Here is a 24,366-nt window from a genome sequence, read left to right as displayed (position 1 = left end):
GGTGGATAAAAAAGTAATTTAAGTTGTTCATTCAAATTGTGGAAGGTTCAAGGACCGAGGAGTCCCAGCCGAGGATTAATTTGCCCAATCCAGGCCAAGACGGGTAAGCAAACTCCAAGGACTCCACTTACCTAAGAAGAGTAAGAGAATCAGGACAACTGATATCCCTTAGAGGCCTAAGGATAGGAGAAAAGATAGCAGCTGGAGCATGGCTGGTGGGAGGAAGTTTCCTGAAAGAGATACCTCTCATCTCCGCATTTAATACCCTATACCAACCTCATTAGCTGTATTAACGTGGAAATGACTACTGAACAGTAACTTCACAGCTAGCAACTATTTCTACCACCTCCAGAAGGGTCTTTATGGGACAAGTATCCTAAGAAATGCCCTGAAACATATAGGTGGAGGGTTGGCATGCAAAGGAATGGACCATAAAAGGAAGGGAACCCTCTAGAAAAAGGGGAGGAACAATTTCTAAGTAAAAAGAGACTAATGAGGCGAATTAAGGATTACGTTGTAAAGAACCAGAATTAAACTTATATACAAGAAATTGATCCTTGGATTTGCTTGAGGAGGATAATATCCTCAATTGTTGTTCTAATTGTGCTTATCCGCTATTTTGGATTTTTCGGTCTTAGACTTGGACTTGTCCTTGTATTGCACTTAAGTTAGTGACCCATTCTCTTAAAAATTCTATTGTTTGGGCTTGATTTGTGGGACAAAGTACCACTGTTCTAGGTGAGCTTGAGCCTTTATTTTCTGAGTCTTTACACAAATTATAATCAATAACAACTTAACACCTATGATTTATTGTGACACTTCACTTTTGAAAAGAGAGACAACTTGAGAGTGAAGCCATATTTTATTTATTCAAAACTTGATTAGAATGGACAAATACAATTTTCCAGTTCACTGAGCAAGCCTTAAGCATAACCACACTTGTCTCAGTTTGGCTGGACGATCATGAGTCCAATTTATTTGCTTAGCTGGAAATAAACACACTCCAATAATTAAGAACTTACATAATAATATATGATTTACTACATTTTAGATTCGGTGAAGTATAATTGGAGCTCCATGTTGTGGCTGAAGAGTAATGACTGTGTAAGGAGCATGAGTATAAGTGGGTGAGAGCTGAAATGAAAAATGTTGAAGAACCATAGCTAGAGCCATCTTTGCTTCAATCATGGCGAAACTTTGACCAAGACATATTCTGGGGCCCCAACCAAAAGGATAGAAGGCAATTTCATCTTTTGATGCTTTCACAACTCCTTCAGAAAACCTCTCAGGATTGAATTCTTCTACATCTTCGCCCCAACATTTTGGATCATAATGTAAGAACAACACTAGTAACAAAAAGTCGACCCCAGCTGGGATGGACATTCCTCCAATGTTAGTTTTATGACTTGTGTGTCGGAAGAGAGCAACCACAGGTGGGTATAATCTAAGGACTTCGTGCAATATCATTGTTACCTGCAATTAAATTCCATTGAATAACATTTTAAATTCATGTTCGGTAGAATAATAATACATTTTAAATGTTTGTAAATTCATTTTTAATAAAGCTATAAATAATTTGAGACTTTTGATAGTAAAAACTTTTAAAACTATAAGATTTAATTTAAAACCACTCCTTAAGTACATCAGTGTAAAAGGCAATTTTATTCCTTTTAGCCGTTTAGGGTAAGGAAGGGTTCATTACAAGTTTATAACTTCAATAGAAATGATACAAATGCTAGTCAGAGCAATTTGGGTAAAATTGTAAAAATATTGAAAGAATAGCAAGAAAAATTAATTTTTCTTGCTATTCATTCAATATTTTACAATTTTATTGGTCAAATTATATTTTGAACTTTATGCTTTAGGATTGATTTCAAATTAAACCCATTTCAAAAGTTTAAAATTATACATTGAAGTTTCAAATTGAACTCTGGACTTTTAAAATTGCATCAATTTAATTAATCCCTTAATTAAACCCCCAAATTAAATCCGAAATGTTAAGGGTTTATGCACTGGTAGCTCTTGAAGGAAGGTTGCTTGCTTGCCCCCTTTGGGCGTTCATACCTGACAAACTAATTGAAAGTCTTTCCCTCTTGTGAGGATATGACTTTAAAATTTAAGGGTTCAATTTAAAACTAGCAAAATTATAAGTTTTAAATTTTAGGCATGTTGAGGAAAGAACTTACAATTTTGAGGTGATTTATTTCTTCAAAATCTAATGTTTTCTTTCCACAGACCCGTAGCACCTCATCTCTAGCCTTTTCTTGCCAATCCGGACGCATAGACAATAGAATCATCGTCCAAGTGAGCAAAGTTGCCGTGGTTTCTTGGCCGGCAAAGTAGAATAATTTGCACTCCTCTATAATATCTTCAATTGTCAATCCATTATTAGATTCTTCTTTGCGTTGCAGTAGTAAGCCTAGTAAATCATTGTTCTCCAATTGTCCATCTCGCATGGTTTGCTCTTTCTTGCTGATCATGTCCCGTAATATTGCTTTGATCTCATTGTCTATATTGTATCTTCTTTTGTTCTTCTTCGTGGGTATGAATCTGTACAAATAGGAAGTTAAGCTGCAATTAGTTGATATTAAAATTAAATAAACAAATACAATAGAAAGTTCTTAAAAAAAAAAAAAAATTATCTGCTATTTTTTGGTGCATCAAGTGCCTTTCACTGCTCATTCAATATTCAGTCCGAAAGAAAACTAAGGAAAAAGAAAATGTCCTATTTTGATGCTTATGTAATCCCCTGAATTATTGATTAAGATCCCCAATTGGAATTATTTAAACATCGCAAATCACTTTCTCAAGTTGTTAAACAAGTATTTCTGTCAACTACAATTTCCCCAATTTAAGGTTTTAGTAACTATTTGTGACACCTGATCTGGTCCTAGAAATTTGTCCCTATATAATACTGTACCTGAAACCTGGGATGTATATGTTCCGATAGGCTTCGAGCACCAATTTAGCTTGCTCTTTCTGAAGTTCAAATATCCTTTTTCCCTCTTCATAGCTGCTCCCAAAGGCTGTTCTAGCGATAACATCGCCGGCAAGATTTTGGAATTCTGCTGCAACATCCAGTTCGTGTGATTCTTCAGGGCTAATCAATTTTTTCCATCGGTCAATCAGGCCCAAACAACTTGTTGAAAATGCAGGCACCATTTTCTGTTAGGAACAACAATTGGTATTTCAGGGTTTTATATTTCATGTAATTGTTCATGTATTGCGTCTTAGATATGAATTTATGGTCATGTATGTAGCCATTGCAAGAATATTATTCTAGCATCCATTGTTACTTTCAGTCCAGATTTATAAATTTGATTTGATGGGACACCCAAGTAGACTTTCAAAATTAATTTTTCTAAAACCACACAATTTGTCGCAACTTGTTGAATTGTTTTGCTTACACATTGATTCAACATTTTATTCTCATCATTCACAGTCGACTACATTAGAACTGTGACACAATGTTTCTAAACTTTCTCATTAAAAATTTTATAAAATTGTTATGACATAAACCACACTATAACCTTCCATGACTCGATTGATAGTGTCATCAACTTTGCATCTAATTAGTTGATTTTTGTAATAATTTAAACTATCTGATAGATTAGAAATTTCTTACATAAGGCATAACATTACTCCCAGAAAGTGTTAATTAAATAAATCAAATTGGTTGCTTTAATACTTTAAACAGTGATTAACAAGGGATGGCGGAGTGGTCTACCTTCAACTTCTCAAGGTGGAAAGCAGGTGTAATAAGGCGTCTTCGCTTGGCCCATCTCTGTCCTTCCAATGTTGACACTCCCAGTTGTAGAATATCTACTAGAGGGTTCAATGGCGGCTTTACAAAATCACCGTTCTTATCAGCTAATATCAACCTCATTAATTCTGGGTCTGCAATTATTAATCTTGGCCTTGTTTCAATCCAACTCAGAGATACTTTTCCTGAAAAATTGACTTAAGAATCAGTTTCCACTTTCCAGTCTTTAAAAAACTCAGATAAATACTGAAAAATTGGGACCCTTTTACCACTACCGCTTTCAAAATAAATTATTTCCGTGATGATTGTCCAGGATTTCTTTGAATAACATATTTTCCCACTTTCCATTACAAAAGAAATAGTTTACGTTCGGAAAATGAAATTAAAGTGCTTTTTTTAGAACCTCCCAAAGTTTTGTTTTGTGGGGTGTGATTTCCAATGACACTAAGACCATCTATTCTAATGGTTATAATCTCAACCATTCATTTATAAAAGACAATTTGACAAGATATCCCAATAAATAATTAGAATTGTGTGGTTATCATGTCTCAAATTTTTATTTTTATTTTCCTGACTATATATCAAGATAATATTAAGGAGTCTTTTGGTTAAAAATTGCAAAAAACGAAGTTTATTATTGTTATAGGTACTGTTCAAAGTTATTTGGCAAAATGAGGAAAGAGACTGAATTTCGGCAACTGTATTGCCGAAATTGCAAGAAAAAGTAGGATGTGTCAGGGGAGAGAGAAAATTGAATTTCGGTAATGACATTACCGAAATTCTTGTCCTGCCCTGCTGCCCGTGAAGTGCCCAAAATACTGAAATGGAAAATCAATTGTGGCAATGGCATTGCCGAAAATGGGAGGGAAAAAAAAAAAAGAATTGTGGCAACCAAGTTGCCGAAAATGGAGGGAAAAAAGAAAAGAAAAAAGATGCTACGTCCACAATATTTTTCACAATAAATTACAGGTGGTTAGTTGTTATTGGTTCAAATTTGAACCTAACACTAAGATAACTTTTTTGCTCCAATAATAACAATAAGTAACAACTTGTCATTTATGATTTGTTGTAAAAATATTATGAAAATGTTGTGAACGTATCATTTCTAAAAAAAATCGTGGAGCCGAAATAGAAGGAAAAGAAAAAAAAAAAAAAAAAAAAGGGCAATGTGGCAATGCCATTGCCGAAATAGAGGGAAATTTGTGGAGGAAAAAAAAAAAAAAAGAAAAAAAAGAAAAAAAAAGGGCAATGTGGCAATGCCATTGCCGAAATAGAGGGAAATTTGTGGAGGAAAAAAAAAAAAAAGAAAAAAAAGAAAAAAAAAGGGCAATGTGGCAATGCCATTGCCGAAATAGAGGGAAATTTTTCCCTCTATTTCGGCAATGGCATTGCCACATTGCCTCCTTTTTTTTTTTCTTTTTTTTTTTTTTTCTTTTCCTTCTATTTCGGCTCTACGATTTTTTTTAGAAATGATACGTTCACAACATTTTCACAATATTTTTACAACAAATCATAAATAACAAGTTGTTACTTATTGTTATTATTAGAGTAAAAAAGTTATCTTAGTGTTAGGTTCAAATTTGAACCAATAACAACTAACCACCTGTAATTTATTATGAAAAATATTGTAGACGTAGCATCTTTTTTCTTTTTTTTTCCCTCCATTTTCGGCAACTTGGTTGCCACAATTCTTTTTTTTTTTTTTCCTCCCATTTTCGGCAATGCCATTGCCACAATTGGTTTTCCATTTCAGTATTTTGGGCACTTCACGGGCAGCAGGGCAGGAAAAGAATTTCGGTAATGTCATTACCGAAATTCAATTTTCTCTCTCCCCTGACACATCCTACTTTTTCTTGCAATGTCGGCAATACAGATGCCGAAATTCAGTCTCTCTCCTCATTTTGCTAAATAACTTTGAACAGTACCTATAACAATAATAAACTTCGTTTTTTGCAATTTTTAGCTAGAAGACTCTAATATTAAGGGTATCATAAGAAAAAGACAACCAATGAAATTTCAATTATTTATACAGGTTAATAAACTTGCTTACCATAATTTTTGACCATTCGATAAAAAAATGGCGAGACACGTGGTGCAATCTGATGCTTTAGGGACATCGGTTTGGACCAGGCTTCCCTGGTGCACTCCGCAACCTCTTTCATATCACCATACAAAAGCTTGTAAGAAGTGCCTCTGATCCCTTGCTTCCTTAATTGCTTTCCCAGACTTTTGGGTTTCCACCAAATGGTGTAAACTACTCTGATAACAGAATAAAGAACTATTATGGCAGAGGAGATTGCCAGGGTTTTGAAAATGTGATCTTCCATCTTCTTTTAGTAATAAAGACTGAAAAATGCTTGGGCTTGTTTTCCAAAGCCAGAGAGTCTAAGCATATTTATAGGTGTTAACGTGTAAACAACTTTCTGATCTTACCTCCATAGAGTCCACCCACTCAACTGATTGGGCCCACCTCTTATAACTTTACTTGCTCCCACTCCTAATTAAAAAAAAAAAAAACGATTTTAATTTTATATCTGATTCATTTATAGCGAAAGAGAAAAAGAGAAATAGTCCGTATACAACAATTTTAAATTAATTTCATGATAAAACTTACGTAGTAAATTGTTGTTGGTTTTAATCTGAATTCAATATTGGTACCACTCAATAAAACTTAGGATTTGTTATGTTAACATTAAGAAAATGTTTTTGACATAGCATTACTCATGTTTACAATATATTTCACAAGAGTTGAATTAGTAAATTTTTATTAGTTCTTAATTTGGTTTACGATTGACATTTTTTACCTACTAATAACAATTTGCTGGATTGACACGATTGTGAATTTTTTTTTTATGACTATAGACTTATTGAGTTTAACATTCTCAAATCCGTGAATAAACCAAGCTGCATATAAACCATTTGAGTTCGATTCAAGTAAATAATTATTTAATTGTGTTCGTTTATTTAGCAAATAAGTCATATTTAAGATTAAGTATAGCTTTGACTATTAAAAAAATCTAAGTTCAAATATAATAATATGTTTATGAAAGAATATGAGACTTAATTTAACTCTGTGTGTGTGTACACTTGGGATTGGATTGTGTAAGTTTGTAAATATGTTTATAAGATATGAAATTATTATTTAAAATTTATTAATAATATAAATAGTACATTTTGTTGTAAATTTTTTAATAATATAAATAGTACATTTTTTTGTAAATTTTTTAACACTCGAAGTTGATGAATAATTTTTATAAGTTCATAATTAAAAAGCATTCTATCCAATTAACTCAAATAATACAACTTCAACTATTTTTTAGTAATTAATTATTAGTATAGATTTGTAAAGAGGTAACAAATTTTAGTTGTGATCAATTATATATGGGCACAACATAAGTTAATAAGGTAGTTCATAAACAAAAATAAGTTTTTTTCAATGTGAAAATGAACCAACCTTAAACATGCCAATCTAGTTTAGTGATAAATTCGAGTTTTCCTTGTATTTTAAATAAAATAAAATAAAAAAATCTGAATTTTGATACTCAACTTGTTTACAACTCTACATGCACAATAATATTGGTTAGAGTGAAACCTAAAACTTTATTATAGTGATTTTTTTAAATGTCTCTTATTTTATGTTAGAGGTGGCATGGTTTTTGAATAAGAATCTTGTTGGGCTTTTTATAAAAAAAAAATACAAACGAAAAAAAAAACTAAGCCTATTATAAGAAATTGGATTTCTATTTTTAGAATATTTATTTTATTTTTGAGTCTGTTAAAAGAAAATATCACTTATTATAGATGGAAGGGAGTACAAATACTATTATCAAAGAGGCGCAAGTACAATAATTACCCTTCTTTGTAATTACTCATTAATTAGGAAAGGATTTTTGTTAATTTTCATAAATGTATTTGTGCATAGTGACTTAGAGATTAGACTTCCATGGCCATATTCAATACTAATAAATTACAAAATTCTTGATAAATATTTGCAATATTGAATAGTTGTCCATATAATAAATTATGAAAATTCATGGTAACTGCTCACACTTAGATATTTGATTGTTATCAATAAGATGGATTTTAAAAAGAAGTGTAGGGAGGATAAAATCTACGGGAGCCTAATCAACCCCAAGACTTCCAAGAGAAAATACTTATAATTTAATTATTCACTATTCGATTTGAAGTATAATAATTTCCCTCTATATTCTCGGCTCATGCTCACTAGCATCCTCAATGAGGATGGGTGCACAGTTATGGCTCATTCGGATCCCTTATTCTTGCAAGCCTGAACCAACAAGTAAGATGCTACTATAGTCATGCCTAAGTTGAAGATGCCAGCTCATGTTGCCTCCTTATCCCTTTTTTCTTTCGTAAAAGAATTCCCTAAAAACAATCATTCGCTGTTCACTTTACTCACAAACTCATGTTCATTTTGTGGAACCTTAAGTGTTGTTGTTGCTGTTGTTGTATTGTCTATAGACGGAATTTAATCAACATATTGTTTAGGGTTCAAGAAGTCGTTTGTGCTTTGCAAATTGAGACCTTTTTTTGTTGAAGAAATTATTAGTGTTTTCTTGCTTACTTTTTTTAAACTTGGTCCAAAAAAAAGCCACCCAAATCCATTTTTGTCCCAACTTGCAGCCCACGTAATCAAGGTCAGTCCCAATTTGCAGCCCAAGCAATCACTTTGACTTATGAAAAAGAAGGGAGTAATAATTGGGAGACCATTTGCAAATGTAAGAAAGTGATGGGTGTGAAAATTGTGTCCTCATGCGTTGGTCCCAAGTAGGGATGGCAATGAGGTGGGGCGGGGTCAAAGGATGGAATCTTTGTCTCTACCTCGCATGGTTTTGTCTTGCCTTATTCCTACCTCGCTCCGCCAAATGAGGAAAACTTTCTCATCTCATCCCTACCCCTTGGGGCCTCGTGAAGCCCCGCTCCATCACGTAAAACTCTACTTTTTGTTCATTTGTCCTACAACTAGTACAATTTTTTTTAATGAAACCTATTTCATTCATAAAAATATACATATTTCATTTATAAAAATATACTTGAAATTACAACAGAATTTATCCCATCAAATCAAATTTCAGAAAAAATTGAATAATATATCCAAATGTTTAACAAGACAATCATTGGGGCCGAAGGGGGCATTGGCCTTTCAAAAAAAATTAAAACATATGCATCTATATGTTTGAGATCTCGAAATATATGCTGTTAGGTTAAAATTGTATTGAACCCTTGCAAATTAATTAATTACTCAAGTTAATTAATTAGTCAAATTACATGCAATAGTGTGGTAGTACAAACAAATCACCAAATAACTAAATGCAGTGGAAAAAATTTGACACAGGTTAATTGTTTACGAATGGGAAAAATCACCAAGACAAAACCCCGCCGTGTAAATTTAAGGTCACCACTCCCAAGAATCCACTATTATCAATCACAAGTGGTTACAAGTATAAGGAATCTTACCAAACTCTTTGGCCTATCTCGAAATACCAACCTACAGTTGAACCCTTACCCTAATACCCAATTGGATTTGTATTGTAGCGTAAATCTTTCCGTTCAATGCACGAATTCTAGTACATGACTAGCCAATGATGCACAGATCTCCGTACGTGACTAACTCCACAGCAACTCTTTGATTGTTGTAGTTGATTTGCAACAGCTTCACATAGAAACACCAATAAGATCTTCAATAATGGTGTGAGAGACTTTGCTTGGTTACAGAACCTAAAAGCGTACAAGAAACGCAGCAAAAACTTTTTATTCTGTAGGAGGAGGCTAGAGTTTTAAAAAGAAAACCTTATAAATCTCTCTATGGTTAGGTTTTTCTTTTTCTAGCTCCTTTAAATAGGAGCTTAATGGGCTCTCCTATTCCAAATAGATTTACACAAACCTTGTGCTTTCCTAATCCAATAGGAATTATACAAACCCACAAACCTTTGGTTTTCCTAGTCCTATAAAGATTATAAAAACCCATAAACAAATAGCCTCTTAGAATAAAAATGTTGCTGGCTATAGTTTGAATCCCGTAAGTTCGATAGATCAAGACATGTATCTAGCTTTAATGAATCACAATAGATCGAGCTTTTGTCGAGGAGGTATCGAGACCTGTAGATTGCACTTTTCTTGAGCAGTTCTTGAGTAATCTTCATGTCTTCAATGTAACCACTTGTAATGATCATCTTGAATCTACTTAGATTTACTCAAATACAAGTAAAGTGTGTTTTGTCAAAGGATATGCCAAATGCATAAAAGTGTCCCTTACAATCTCCCCATTTGACAATCTATGACAAAACCACAAGAGTACATTGAATGTCCTAGAATACATTCTACTCAAGATTACAGAATAAATAAGCTTAGTCTAAAAGATTTGAACTTTGGAAGTTGCTGCAAGAAGAAGGTTCAGAATCTTGACTTGGCTTTAACTTGTCTTTCATGATAGGCGCTAAACAAAACACATCAAGGTACCATGTGGAAAAATAATGACAAGTTAAATAAACAAGAAACATGTGTATAAAGAGAGAAAAGAAATAACACATGTGAGATAAAGAGTGAAACACATACATCATCATCAAATATAAAAACAACACATGATGTATGTAAATAGTTACAAAACCAAAAGATACACAACACAAAATATATATCAATATCAAAGTGTATTAGACTAACTCTCCTCCTAAGTTAGTTACATCAAAAACTTTCTTCCCTTTAACATGAAGTTCTCCTTCTAAGTCTATTACTCCCCCTGAGGAATGACATTCAATTCTCAAAATTTCTCCTCCTTTTTTACATGATTGTCAAAGAGCATAAAATGCCAATAGACTTGATCGGAGACAGACAAAAAAACAGACAAGAGGGAACGAGAAGAGCAAGGAACTATAGACCTATAAGAAAAAGAAAACAAAAGCACTACAGGAAGAGGTTCAGGAAAGAAAGAAAAGATAGAACAATGCATGACAATGTTATAATGACCATAGAATGCAATGCATGAGCATATAAGATCAAATAAACAACACCCATCCCAAAAATTTTAGCAAGACACCAAAAAAAAAAAAATCCCTAAAAAGAATGAAAACCTAGGTCTAAATGCATGAAATGCATGAGAGAAGAGAGAAAGAAGAGATAGTTATTGACAACAAAAGTAGAGGTGACAATTCGTGTTCGCGTGTCGAGTTTAGTCAACTCTTGAGTATCTGACTATATTGGTCAACACTAACTCAATATATTTATTAAACGGGTTAAGATTCCCCAACCCTAACATGACCAATTTATTAAACGGGTTAGTTGTGTTGACATGTTTATCAAATTTTATTAAAATGAAAAAAAAAATTTATGACAAAACAAACAAATAAATATTTTTAATATAAAATTTAGAACTAACGAGTAATTGCATCACAAATAATCATTCAAAACTAAAGCATATCTAAATATCACAAATAAGCAATCACAATTTGTCAAAGAAAATAAACCACAACAACTAATAAGTTTATGTACCTTGGGTTTGATGGTTATATCAGTAAAATGTCATTTAATTAAATGGGTCAAACGGGTTCTATATGTTTCACACTAACCCAACCCATTTATTAAACGGGTCAGTTATGTCAAACTGAATATGACACAAACCCATTAAGCTTTAACCCATAATCTGCTAATTTTGTGTTGTGTCATGTAGGGTTCGCGGGTCGTATTCAATTTTATCACCCCTAAGCAAAAGGATCTCGATAGATCGAAGTATCTGTCGAGGATGTGTCGAGAAGAAGCCCAGAAACCTCGATGGATTGAGAATCTATCGAGGATGTGTCGAGCAAACAGAGAGCACAAGAATTTGGCTCGATAGATTGACCTATCTGTCGAGAATGTGTCGAGGTCAAAGCAAGGAATCTTAATAGAAGAGAATGTGTCGAGAAGCTGTCGAGATTGTTGTTGAGCTTGTAGAAAAAGAGTTTTTTGAGAGAAGGAAAACATACAAGATGAAGACAACAAGCAAGCATACTCAACACACAACCAAGCAACATGTGAAACTCATAAACCTCAACTCATCTCTAGATGCAAAGCATTCCTAGATAGAAACACACACACGCACACACAAAACAAGTCTAACCAATTTTATATTTCAAAAATAAGTTAAGACAGTTTAGTTAGTATTTATTAACGCATGTATCCCTTGTGATGGCCAAGATACATTGTACCAGCACATGTATCAAAAGTAGCAAAGAGTATGCGTGTTGTGTGTGAACACATAGCAGGAGTGCATAAGTTTATCATATTATGAAGATTCAAGATATGAGGTGATCTAAAACACTTCACACACATACATAACTATTTGATGGGGACTATCACCTTTGAGGTACACCATATGACTCCACATCTCTTAGAAACACGCTTACAACCATTTTAAAAGTATTTTGATTCTTTTTGCTTTCATATTCTTTGCTTATTTTTCTTTTTGAACATAACATGCATGGGCATATATGAGAGAGAAGAAATATCCAATTATGTAAGTCAAAACATCATAATTTTGCTATGCCGAAGTACACAGATGTTATACATGATTGGCGAGCTTTAGTAGTGAGATGGTTATTTATGCCTTTATCTTAGGATTTTCTAATATTTCCCGTCAAAAAGAGTGATATGAGTATGAAAAGTAAAAGATCACTTGATCGAACTCATTGCAAACACGAGCCACAAAGCTCACTTGCTTAGTTGTGCATAAAGATGCTCATCTAAGTTACAAGAAATACAAAGTTTAGAAAACTTTGTTTCAATGACCATCAAAGGTACACAAGTACCAATATACACAAACACACACTATTTTTGTACTTTTTTTTCAATTTTTTTATTTTTAAAAAAACAAATAGAACAAAACTGAATACAAACAAACAAAATCAAGTAAACAACTAAAAAGAATAAAAAAAACTAGATGCATATGGATGAAAGCCTGATTCCAAAAACAGATAGGAAATCAAGCAAGAGGTCATACTTTAGATAGAAAGAAATAAAGCAGAGAAAAAATAGAAAGACAATTAAGTCTTAGGATCGTTAATCACCCACACAACACGAGTCTTTAGCCGTGAAGATGAAAATGCATGTGTCCTAGTATAACTACTAAAGGACATAAATGAATTAGAATTCCCCTGAAATTGAGTTAAAAAGTTTAAAACTTTTAATAACTCACCAAGTATAGGTACATAGCCTTTAGACAAAGGATGAGACTTATTTGACACTCGCTTATGAGTAAACAACTTGAAATAATTAGGACAGGTGAGAACTAAAGCACCCTAATGGTGACAAACATGAGTATTTTTAGAATTACTCGGTTTCCTAGAAGGAGGTCTAACTTTGGGGGTTGACAGAGACCTTGACTTAGGACAATTTGGCCAAATATAACCAACAATATGACAAAGATGACAAGTGGGGACAAAAACAAAATTTTTATTCAACATAGGAGGAGTTTTAGACATAGATTTAGAAATTTCAGTGTTAACATTAGATATTTTACCTATGTCTATCCTAACAAAATTAGCCTTCAACTCTTTATTCTTCCTTTTAAATGGAGGAATATAAAAATCTTTTTCTTTTGAGTTAGACTCAACAACAAGTTTAACACTAGTTAATTTTCAACTTCAGTTTTAAATTCAACTAGTTGCTCTTCCAAACCTTTTAATTTTGTCCACCTATGATGAAAATTGATTTTTAAATTTCTCATTCAAATTATTTGCTTCATCCAATTTTGCAGTCAATTCATCTCTTTCAAGTTTGACCTTTTTAAAATTAGTTTTTAATTTTGTAGAACATTCGAAAGATTTCATACGAAAATTATAAAGCTTGCAATAGGCATCTTGAATATCATCATCATCATTCAACACAAGATCATGCAAATCAAAACAATCAAGAGTTTCCAGGACAACGGAGATCAATGGATCACATAGCAAATATTAAAACTTAATCAGAGTGTGCCTGTTCTAATATCACTTGATAAGCCAAGAATTATATTGACCCCTTGCAAATTAATTAATTACCCAAGTTAATTAATTAGTCAAATTACATGCAATAGCGTGGTAGCACAAACAAATCACCAAATAACTAAATGCAGCGGAAAAAATTTGACACAGGTGATTTGTTTACGAATGGGAAAAACCATCGAGGCATAACCCCACCGAGTGAATTTAAGGTCATCGCTCCCAAGAATCCATTACTATCAATCATAAGCGGTTACAAGTATAAGGAATCTTACCAAACCCCTTGGCCTATCCCGAAATACTAACCTACAGTTGAACCTTTACCCCAATACCCAATTGGACTTGTATTGTAGCGACAATATTTCCGTTCAATGCATGAATCTCAGTACGTGAATAACTAATGATGCACAAATCCCACTACATGACTAACCCCACAACAATCCTTTGATTGTTGTAGTCGATTTGCAACAACTTCACATATAAACACCAATAAGATCTTCAATGATGGTGTGAGAGACTTTACTTGGTTACAGAACCCAAAGGCGTACAAGAAACGCAGCAATAACTCTTTCTTCTGTAGAAGGAGGCTAGGGTTTCAAAAAAAAAAAAAACCTTATGAAGCTCTCTAGGGTTAGGTTTTTCTTTTTCCACCTCTTTTAAATAGGTTTACACAAACCTTAGGCTTTCCTATTCCAATAAAAATTATACAAACTCACAAACCTTGGGTTTTCCTAGTCCTATAAGGATTATACAAACCCATAAACAAATAGTCTTTTATAATAAAAACGTTTTTGGCTATAGTCTGAATCCCATAAGCTTAATAGATCAAGACATGTGTCGAGTTTTAATGAATCTCGACAGATCGAGCTTCTGTCGAGGAGGTATCGAGACTTGTAAATTGCACTTTTCTTGAGCAGTTCTTGAGTAATCTTCATGTCTTCAATGTAACCACTTGTAACGTGTTAGGATTTGTGCCCTTAAATCCTATTGTATGATGCTATGTATGATATTATGTATGACATTATGTATGACATGATGTATGACTTAATATTGTGTTTGATAAAGTTATTTTATTATTATCCAAAATAATGGTAACATGAATATGGGACATTATCATATAGTCCATGAGATGCATTGTATATGATTTATGTGAAAAGTCACAGAAGATGTAAATCACAAGTTCTTTGTAAACTCAGAATTTATAGTTCGTAGTCGGTGATGAAATTGGGCATTTCATCTGCGAAGACTATAACGTGTCAACTAAGATGATTTGTCTTGATCATGGAAGTGGAAACTTCTAGTTGATATGTTGATATGTTTTAAGAGTTAAAATATATTGAACAGGACTGCTATGAGATTTATTATTTTCCTAACGACTGTCAAATGAATAATAAATCTCACGACTTCTATTTGCATGAACTCTTAATCCTGAGAAAATAATGGATCTGATCATGAAGTGTAGGTTGTTTTGATATATCAGGAGTGAGATCTGAAGTGACGGTCAAAACCTCAGTATGTTGGGCAGTCACATTTAGTGTTGATGGAACATATATTCTCAAGATGGAATTCATAGTCTCTTGATGGAGATATAAAATATTCCCTTGAGATAAATTTAATGGTTTCAATTATTCAGAGAGTTAGGCCTAACCACTTTAGTAAGAAATTACTAAAGTATATATTTATGAAATTGGATTTCATAAATATATAATGAATAACTGTAAAGAATTAAATCGGGTATTCAAGGATAAGATGTAGTAATTTACAAAGTGACAGTCTACATTTATGACTTTGTGTTACTACGAATATTTTATGAAGGGGTTACGTGTATAATAAAGTCTTGGACTTGTCAAGAGTGCAATTATATTTATATAGTGGTATTAAATATTTATATAGTAGTTATTAAATATAATTAATGGTAATTTTGGACTTGTCAAGAGTTGACGGAAAAGCCCAAGGCCCATTGGAGCTAGTGTCTTATTGGTCCCTTTTGGTCCCACTCCAAGCCACACACTAAAGCCCAATTAGAAAAGCCCAATAGGCCAGCCCAATTAGATAATCAGTTAGTTATAAAGGGAGAAACATACAGAATTTTTATTAGATAAGATTAGAAAAGAAAAAGAAACGGTGTGTGAGAGAGTGTGAGACACACTTTCATTCTCCCTTTGAAAAACTGATTGAAAGACCACACATCTTGGGCGTAAAGTGGAATTGGAGTGAAGATTAAAAGTGTTCCCAAGTACTTCTAATCTTTATTTTTGAATTTCTCCACACCAAGGTACGCTATCTTGTTCTTAAATTCTGAAATTTACGTTGTGCACGTTATCAATCATGAATGAAATAGATCCTAGTTCATTGCTTCCGCTATGGGTTTTGTATGAGATACAAAACCAGATTTTTTCCTTCATAATGATCATCTTGAACCTACTTAGATTTATCCAAATACAAGTAAAGTGCGTTTTATCAAAAGATATACCAATTGCATAAAAATGTCCCTTACAAAAGCCAATCTCCCAATATTAGTTCTCAGCCCCTTCAATCTTGCAATTAAATTTATCTTCTTTTCTAACTTTTCATTAAGAAAAAAACACAAATAGGTATTTGGACATCAATACAATAAAAGCTCTTTTTCAGAAATGGAATGTATGCAATATTTTCCCAACAAATCCTAAGTAGCAGAATATTATTGATTGTTTTTAAATTGCAGATTCAAATTAGATCTAATAACAACTTACCTACTATGATTTGTTATGAAAATGTTGTGAATGTAAAACTTCTCTTTTTTTTTTTTTCAACTATTACGTACGTAACATTTTCACAACAATTATCTCATAAAATAAAACAGACTAAAAGATGTTTCAAACTTCCTCGTTCAAAAAAATTTCTTTAGCTTACTTTGGAAATAACGCTGGTGTATTTTGTGCACTTGTCTCCTTTGTCTTCAAAATACAACATTAGTCGATTTGCATTTGGGCTAATAGGCAACCTATTCAACACCCATAGGTGAGTCTTTTTTGCTCTTTTCAGTTTTTCTCCTTCCTCTCTCACTCTCTCTTCCACCATTTTCTCAGTTTTTCTCATTCATCTTTGTGTCTGATTTGGTTAGGAATATGAAATAATTGTTGTAATCCCTTTAGTTAGGTAGTTAGCTAGTTGGTTGAGATTAGGATTAGGATGAGTTAGTTAGGATTTGAGCACATGTATCTCATTTAACACATGACTTAATTCATAGAGTACATGTTGAATTAACTAGCTAATTATCTTGAGCTAATCCCCTATAAATACATGATTGTAATTCTATGAATTGAAGAATAAACCAATTTCTTAGTGCATTAGTACATCTCTCTCTCTATGGAGGGTGACTACCTTGAATTAAGTCAATTTTCTTACAATTCTTATCAATCTCTCTACAATTCATACCCAACCCCATTAGGAATCTCTAGGTTCCTAATAAGTGGTATCAGAACTGTCGATCTTAAGACCAGCAATTATGACCAAAGAAAACTTATGAAAGAAATACAACAAGTGTTGAACAAAGCCTTAGAGGATGTCAAAGATATTTCAAAGATGGTCAAGGCCTTGGCTGAATCTAAAAATACCATGAAAGAAGAGCTCTCAAGATTGAAAGAGGATCTTGAGAACATGACAGAAGAGGACTTACAATCTCTTGATTCAATGGAATTTGAAGAACAAATCAAGTTCCAAGAATCTACTGCTAATGTTGCAAGCTGGGATGTTGGTTTTTGTGTCAAAGTGGATGATGATATACATGAAGATGCAGCCCTTGAAGTTTAGTGCAAAGAAACAACAAAGAAGAAGATGATGATTTTTCAAGAACCAATTCTTGAAGCACCAATGGAGGGTTCCATTCAAGAGTCTATAATTCAAGAAGTGGCAATCTAAGTGTTGGTGATCCAAGAATCCAAGATGCGAGTGCCAACAATTTTAATAGTTCTAGAATCAAATGAGGTCTTGAGGATACAAGAATACTCCATTTTCAAAGAACCAATGAGACCTTGAAGATTGAAGAACCATTGATGGCTCAAGAATTTGAGCAAAGTTTGAAGATCTACAAAGAAGAAACCTTCATGTGCACCGGACCGCTTGTCAAAGAGAAATGCATGAATATGTTGATCAAAATGTCACTAAAGTATTGGTCCATTGGAAGATCTCTTTTAATGAAGGTGTCATTTCACAACAACACCTTGTGGGCAAGGTGTTTTCAAGGGGAGGGAAATGTTAGGAATATAAAATAATTGTTGTAATCCCTTAAGTTAGATAGTTAGCTAGTTGGTTGAGATTAAGATTATGATGAGTTAGTTAGGATTTGACCACATGTATCTCATTTAACACATGGTTGAATTCATAGAGCACATGTTGAATTAACTAGCCAATTATCTTGAACCATGCGGGCCAATAATATTAGAGCTAGTCCCCGATAAATACATGATTGTAATACAACATTAGATATGATTTGAAGAATAAACCAATTTCTTAGTGCATTAGTACATCTCTCTCTCTCTCTTTTAATCTCTCTATTTCTCTATGAAGGGTGACTACATTGAATTAAGTCAATTTACCTACAATTCCCATCAATCCCTTACAATTCATACCCAACCCTATTAGAAACTTCTAACACTTTTTCTTCTTTCCTTCATAGTTATTTTATTCTATAGTTATTTTATTATGAGTTTCTCAGATTGCTAAGCTTAACAGCTTTCCAATTCTAACCTCCACAGCTCCAACTGTTTGGTTAAGATATTAGACACTTCAAAAGCTAGACACTATTTTATCTACCCCATGTGTGTGATGTGACTCCTCTTCAATTCTCTTTTTTTTTTTTTTTTTTGCCCTATTTATTTATTTATTTGAGAAGATCCTTTTTTTTATAGGACTTTTTTGTTTAATTTTATGTATTATATATATTATATATAACATATAAATTGCCTAGAATATCATATAAGTATAAAACCTTAAGTCTATGTAAACAAATAATTTCACAAATGTTTCTCAAAAAAAAAAATATTAATAATTTCACAAAAAATTTGACATCTCCCTAAGTAGCAAGCTATTAATAGTTGATAATTAAATAAATCAAAGGTTGGTCCAAATAAAAATAAGTAAGAGCTTACTAACTCAACTATTATGAGAAAAACTATGAAAATTGTTGTGTTATAGTATTGCTTATCATATAAATATATAAATATAAAATGTAATATTATTCATAAAAAAAAAGATATAAAATGTAATATTTGATTAGATATTTAATTTCTTTTTAGGCATACACTGATTGTTTTTCTATTTTTTAACCATCTTTTATCTATTACTATTTTTTTAATCTTAATCATGATACTTGATAATATGTAATTTGTGAGGTGCCGAGGACCCAAGAACCCGAAGACCCGAAGAGAGGAAGGCTGACATGCAGTAGGTAAGATGGAGCAAAGGAGTAAGGGAAGTTACCTGAAAATACCCGAAGATGATGTGGCATGGGCATTGCTGACATAAGGGTTACAAATATCCGAAGGTGGTAGGCTAAGTTAGAGGGATGCATTAAATGCCCGGCAACAACCATTCTGGCCGCATTAATTGGAAGATACTAGATCAATCCGCTGCATTAATGTGGATATGACCTGAACAGTGTTGAACGCAAAGCTAGAACTCTGCTCCATTACCGACAGACAGATGTCAGAAGGAAAAACGTAGTAGATTGTGAGGTGTAGGGCCATGATGAAAAGAGCAGATAGTATAAATAAGAGTTGGGACATTATAGAAAGGGGCTTTTTGTTGTTGAACCCTCTCTACCAAATGTATTGTCTGAGGACTTTTAAGTGAATAAAGCAGCAGTAACGTTTTTAAGCTAGTTTTATGAATTTTTGGTCCTTACATAATTTAATTTAAAAATCTAGATTTATGGAAAATTTAAATATTATTGATTTATATAAACTTATAAAGTACTTAAACTCAACAAAAACACATTCAAGACTTAGTTATCCACACCCTATAATTACATTGAGAAAAAAATAAAAAACATTTTATTTTCTAGTTGGCGCTCAACACACAAAATCCTAGCTCCACCATTGTCTCGTACATAATTCAGAGCTATATACCGTGGACATGGACGTGAGTTTTGTGTTTTGATACAGGGAGGTTTTGTGTTTTGACTCAGATTTTTTTATCAAAATAAAAAAACGAGCCAAACATCTATTTGATTTGAAATCAATCAGTGACTTGTAGGTGTAGTGGGTGTACTGGTTTGGATAACATTGAAAGACTATTGAGAGAAGGTAGGAGTTTAAAAATTCATTTGGGCATTTTGATTCTTGAAACACGAGTTGCGAAAGTATATACTTACATGGCTGAATCAATGTATTCTTCAAGTGTTTGAAAAAATTTTAAGGAAAAAAATTGATGATGCGAAAATCGTTAATAACGTAGGTTTGTCTAAACAAAGTTGAATTCTCGTCACTATACCTGCAAATGTGATGTAAAACTCTCCTCAGATAGTTACAACCACTACTTTCAAACACGAGTTGCGAAAGTATATACTTACATGGCTGAATCAATGTATTCTTCAAGTGTTTGAAAAAATTTTAAGGAAAAAAATTGATGATGCGAAAATCGTTAATAACGTAGGTTTGTCTAAACAAAGTTGAATTCTCGTCACTATACCTGCAAATGTGATGTAAAACTCTCCTCAGATAGCTACAACCACTACTTTCAAAATAAATTATTTCCACGATGATTGTTTAGGATTTCTTTAACATATTTTCCAACTTTCAATTACAATTAAAAGAAATAGTATCTCAACCATTCATTAGTAAAAGACAATTTGACAAGGTATCCCAATAAATAATTAGAATTATGTGGTTATCATGTCTCAAATTTTTATTTTTCTTTTCCTGAGTATATCAAGATGATATTAGAGGTAACATAAGAATAAGACAACCAATGAAATTTCAATTATTTATACAGGTTCATAAACTTGCTTACCATAATTTTTGACCATTTGATAAAAGAATGGTGAGACACGTGGTGCAATCTGATGCTTTAGGGTCATCGGTTTGGACCAGGCTTCCTTGGTGCACTCAGCATTCTCGTCCATATCCCCATACAAAAGTTTGTAAGAAGTGCCTCTAATTCCTTGCTTCCTTAATTGCTTTCCCAGACTTTTGGGTTTCCACCAAATGGTGTAAACTACCTTGATAACAGAATAAAGAACTATTATGGCAGAGGAGATTGCCAGGGTTTTGAAAATGTGATCTTCCATCTTCATTTAGCAATGAAGTCTGATAATGCTTGGGCTTGTTTTCTAAAGCCAGAGAGTCTAAGCATGTTTATAGTGTTAAAATGTAAACAACTTTCTGATCGTCCCTGCATAGAGTCCACCCACTCCATTGATTGGGCCACCTCTTGTATTTATTTGTTTTTCACATAAAATTCTTAAGTGGTCGCGGAGTATAGTGAAAGGATACTCTCTCATCTTACATTTATAGTGGACCTCACTGCGAATATGAGAGAAAAAAGCACAATTCTTTGTGCTCCAAGAGTACATAAAAATTACTCGTTCTCCACTCCCAGTTTAATAAAATCATCTTTACTGTATATTTGATTTTGATTTATAGCAAGAGAGAGAAAGAGAAATACTCTGTCTATAGTACTTTTATAGTAATTTCACAATAAAACTTAGGTATTTAATTGTTGTTGGTTTTAATCTAGACTCAATACTAACGCTCTGTTTGTTTCACTGGAAAACCTTTTGTAAAAATAGTTTTCCACATTTTCCAGTGTTTGGTAGCACAAAAAAAACCTGGCTAACGTAAAACTATCTTTGGTCAACAGAAAACCCTAATAAAAATAAGGCTTATTTTCTATAAGTTGTTTTCCAAAATTTTTTTTTGGAAAACAATCTCTCTCTCACACGGTGCATCTTCTATAAATATTATATTTGTCTATAGCTGTGGGAAACATAATTTTTTGGCGTCTTCTCTCTCTCATAGTAAGTTTTCTCACTTTTTCTCTCTTCCCTTTGCTTTTTCTCTCCTCACACCCTCACTGTCACTAACTCTAGTTTCTCCTCTTCCCATAGATCTCTCTCTCTAACTATTTCTCCAGGCAGAAGTTACTTCTTTTTCATACATAAAATGCAAAAAAATAAAAAAGAAGAAGAAAGAATGAATGAAGTAAAAGATAAAAATTTTAAACATAGTACCTATATTGCTCTAAATTGCTTTTATATGGGACAATATTTACCGTGGACTAATAATATTGTTATATAATGAATGATAATTGTTTAGGAAAATTGCATTTGTTGGTAAATACTTTTTTTGTTGGCAAATACTATGCAGTAATGATATATTATGCAGTACATTATGTAAATACATAATTTAGAGTAATATTGAAGACTTGTGGTTGATCATAATAAACAATTAGTATACCAACAAAAAGAGTAGATAATTAAAAGTTATTATTATTTATACTTATTGAAAATATATTCTCCTGTCAAATTTATATATATAGGCAAATGGTTGATATGTGTGTGTGTGTACGTACGTACGTTACTATCTATATATATATGAATAAGATGAGTGGTAGAGATCATGAAAATTTGATAACTAATTAATTTTGATTGTATATTTTCAAAATTTTAGTATAAAAACCAAATTCATTCTTGATTTTTTATTCATAATGATTACATTAGTTAGTTTACATAATATACATGTTTTAAATTATAGAAAAAATATTTTTAAAAAATTGCATACCAAACACCTGAATACATTCTTAAGCTCATTTTCAAGGTTGTTATCAAACACTGGAAAATGAGATAGTTTTCTAGAAAATGTTTTCTGGAAAATAAACCATTTTCCAGAAAACGTTAATGTTGAAACAAACAGAGCGTAACATCACTTATTTACCTATCAATTATAGTTTACCATTTAATATTTGTTGTATGAATATTGTGAAAATGTTTAGGATATAGCATTACTCATGTTTACAATATATTTCACAGGAGTTGAGTTAACAAGTTTTTATTGGTTCTTAATTGAGTTTACGATTGACTTTTTTTACCTACTAATAACAAATTTCTGCATTGGCACGATTGTGTATTTTATTTTATTTATGACTATAGACTTATTGAGTTTAATATTCACAAATCCATGAATGAACCAAGCTGTATATAAACTGTTGGAGTTCGATTCAAGAAAATAATTATTTAATTGTTTTCATTTATTTAGCAAATAAGTCATATTTAAGATTCAGTATAGCTTTGACTATAACAAACCCTAAGCTCAAATATAATAATATGTTTTAGAAATAGTTTGTGAATATGAGGCTCAATTTAACTCTCTATGTGTGTGTGTGCACGCGCGCTTAGGATTGGATTGTATAAGTTTTTAAATATGTTTATAAGATATGAAATTATTTTTAAAATTTATTAATAATTTTAATAGTCCATTTAGTAGTAAAAATTATATATAATTTTTTAACAATTGAAGTTGATGAATAATTTTTATAAGTTCATAATCAAAAATCATTCTATCCAATTAACTCAAATAATATAACTTCAACTATTTTTTAGTTATTAATTATTAGTATAGATCTGTAAAAAGGTAACAAATTTTAGTTGTAATCAATTATATATGGGCATAGAATAAGATAATCAAGTAGTTTGTAAACAAAAATAAGTTCTTGTCATGTGAAAATGAACCAACCTTGAACATGCAATCTAGTTTAGTAATGAATTCGAGTTTTACTTGTATTCTAAATAAAATTAAGTAAATAATTCTGAACTTTTAATACTCAACTTGTTTACAACTCTACATGCGCAACATCATTGGTGTAAGGACACAATTCAAATTCTCAATGTACAACCGAAAGGAAAATGGCTTGAAAGGCCTTTTTACAATTAACGTGTAGAGAGTGGGCTTGTAATCTAGATTTCAAGAATGGTTTAAATAACAAAGAAAAGAAACGGACTCCGGGTCCAATGGCACGAAATAAAGAGTTATTGTAAGAGTATGAATGAAAGCTCTTCCTCGGACACAATCCGAGGATAGTTTATAATATTGCTTCCTAAGGTTGATTACAATTATAGATCGTCAGATTATCATATACTATTGTCTTTCTTTTCAAAAGAAAAAGGCTCCTCTCTTCCGAAGGTCTTTTTCCGAAGGTCTTTTTCCTTATTTATACTTCCTCTTCTTCTCTTTATCATCTTCCACCTCATGGTTGTAACACTGACTTTGGATACTTGTCCCATCAATTTTTCCCCGAAGTCTGCAGGGGTCAAGGACCAAGTTCCGAACCTCATGCTCAGGTCCAATCTCTCCATTAATGCAGTCAGTATATCAATTACAGAGCTTTTAATGGGTGGGCGGTGGTAGCAGCTTTACCTTAGATATTCTACCGCTCTTTCTATTGTCCTCCACGTGTGCCGCGCCTTCCCGTAGTCATAGGATTTCTTATAACATAGCCTGGGGACATTAAACCTCTCATCCTATGACCTCGGCTTAATTATCCGAGGACAAATCTATTCCTCGGACATTATTGGTCACTCGTTTATCACCTCTTGCTTGGCATTTTCTTTATGAGGTACATTCACGCACTCCTAGATCATTTGATGTCCTCGAATTT

At 32.5% G+C, this 24,366-nt stretch overlaps 1 protein-coding gene across 1 annotated transcript; it reads right to left on the bottom strand.

Moving 5' to 3' along the window:
- Nucleotides 1–843: 843 nt before the first annotated feature.
- On the bottom strand, nt 844–6,127 carry LOC142607841 (cytochrome P450 CYP72A616-like). Its single transcript, XM_075779488.1, has 5 exons — nt 5,814–6,127; nt 3,728–3,948; nt 2,921–3,165; nt 2,187–2,550; nt 844–1,473 (listed from the first exon to the last, which is right to left on the bottom strand). The coding sequence occupies exons 1-5, from the start codon at nt 6,088–6,090 to the stop codon at nt 1,048–1,050; spliced, it is 1,533 nt and encodes a 510-aa protein (XP_075635603.1). The 5' UTR covers nt 6,091–6,127; the 3' UTR covers nt 844–1,047.
- Between the last annotated feature and the right edge of the window lie 18,239 nt (nt 6,128–24,366).

The sequence above is a fragment of the Castanea sativa genome, chromosome 1, assembly GCF_040712315.1.
Source record: "Castanea sativa cultivar Marrone di Chiusa Pesio chromosome 1, ASM4071231v1".
NCBI classification, from domain to species: Eukaryota; Viridiplantae; Streptophyta; class Magnoliopsida; order Fagales; family Fagaceae; genus Castanea; species Castanea sativa.
The sequence above is the reverse complement of the archived record's forward strand: the minus strand, read 5'-3'. Positions and strand labels throughout refer to the sequence as shown.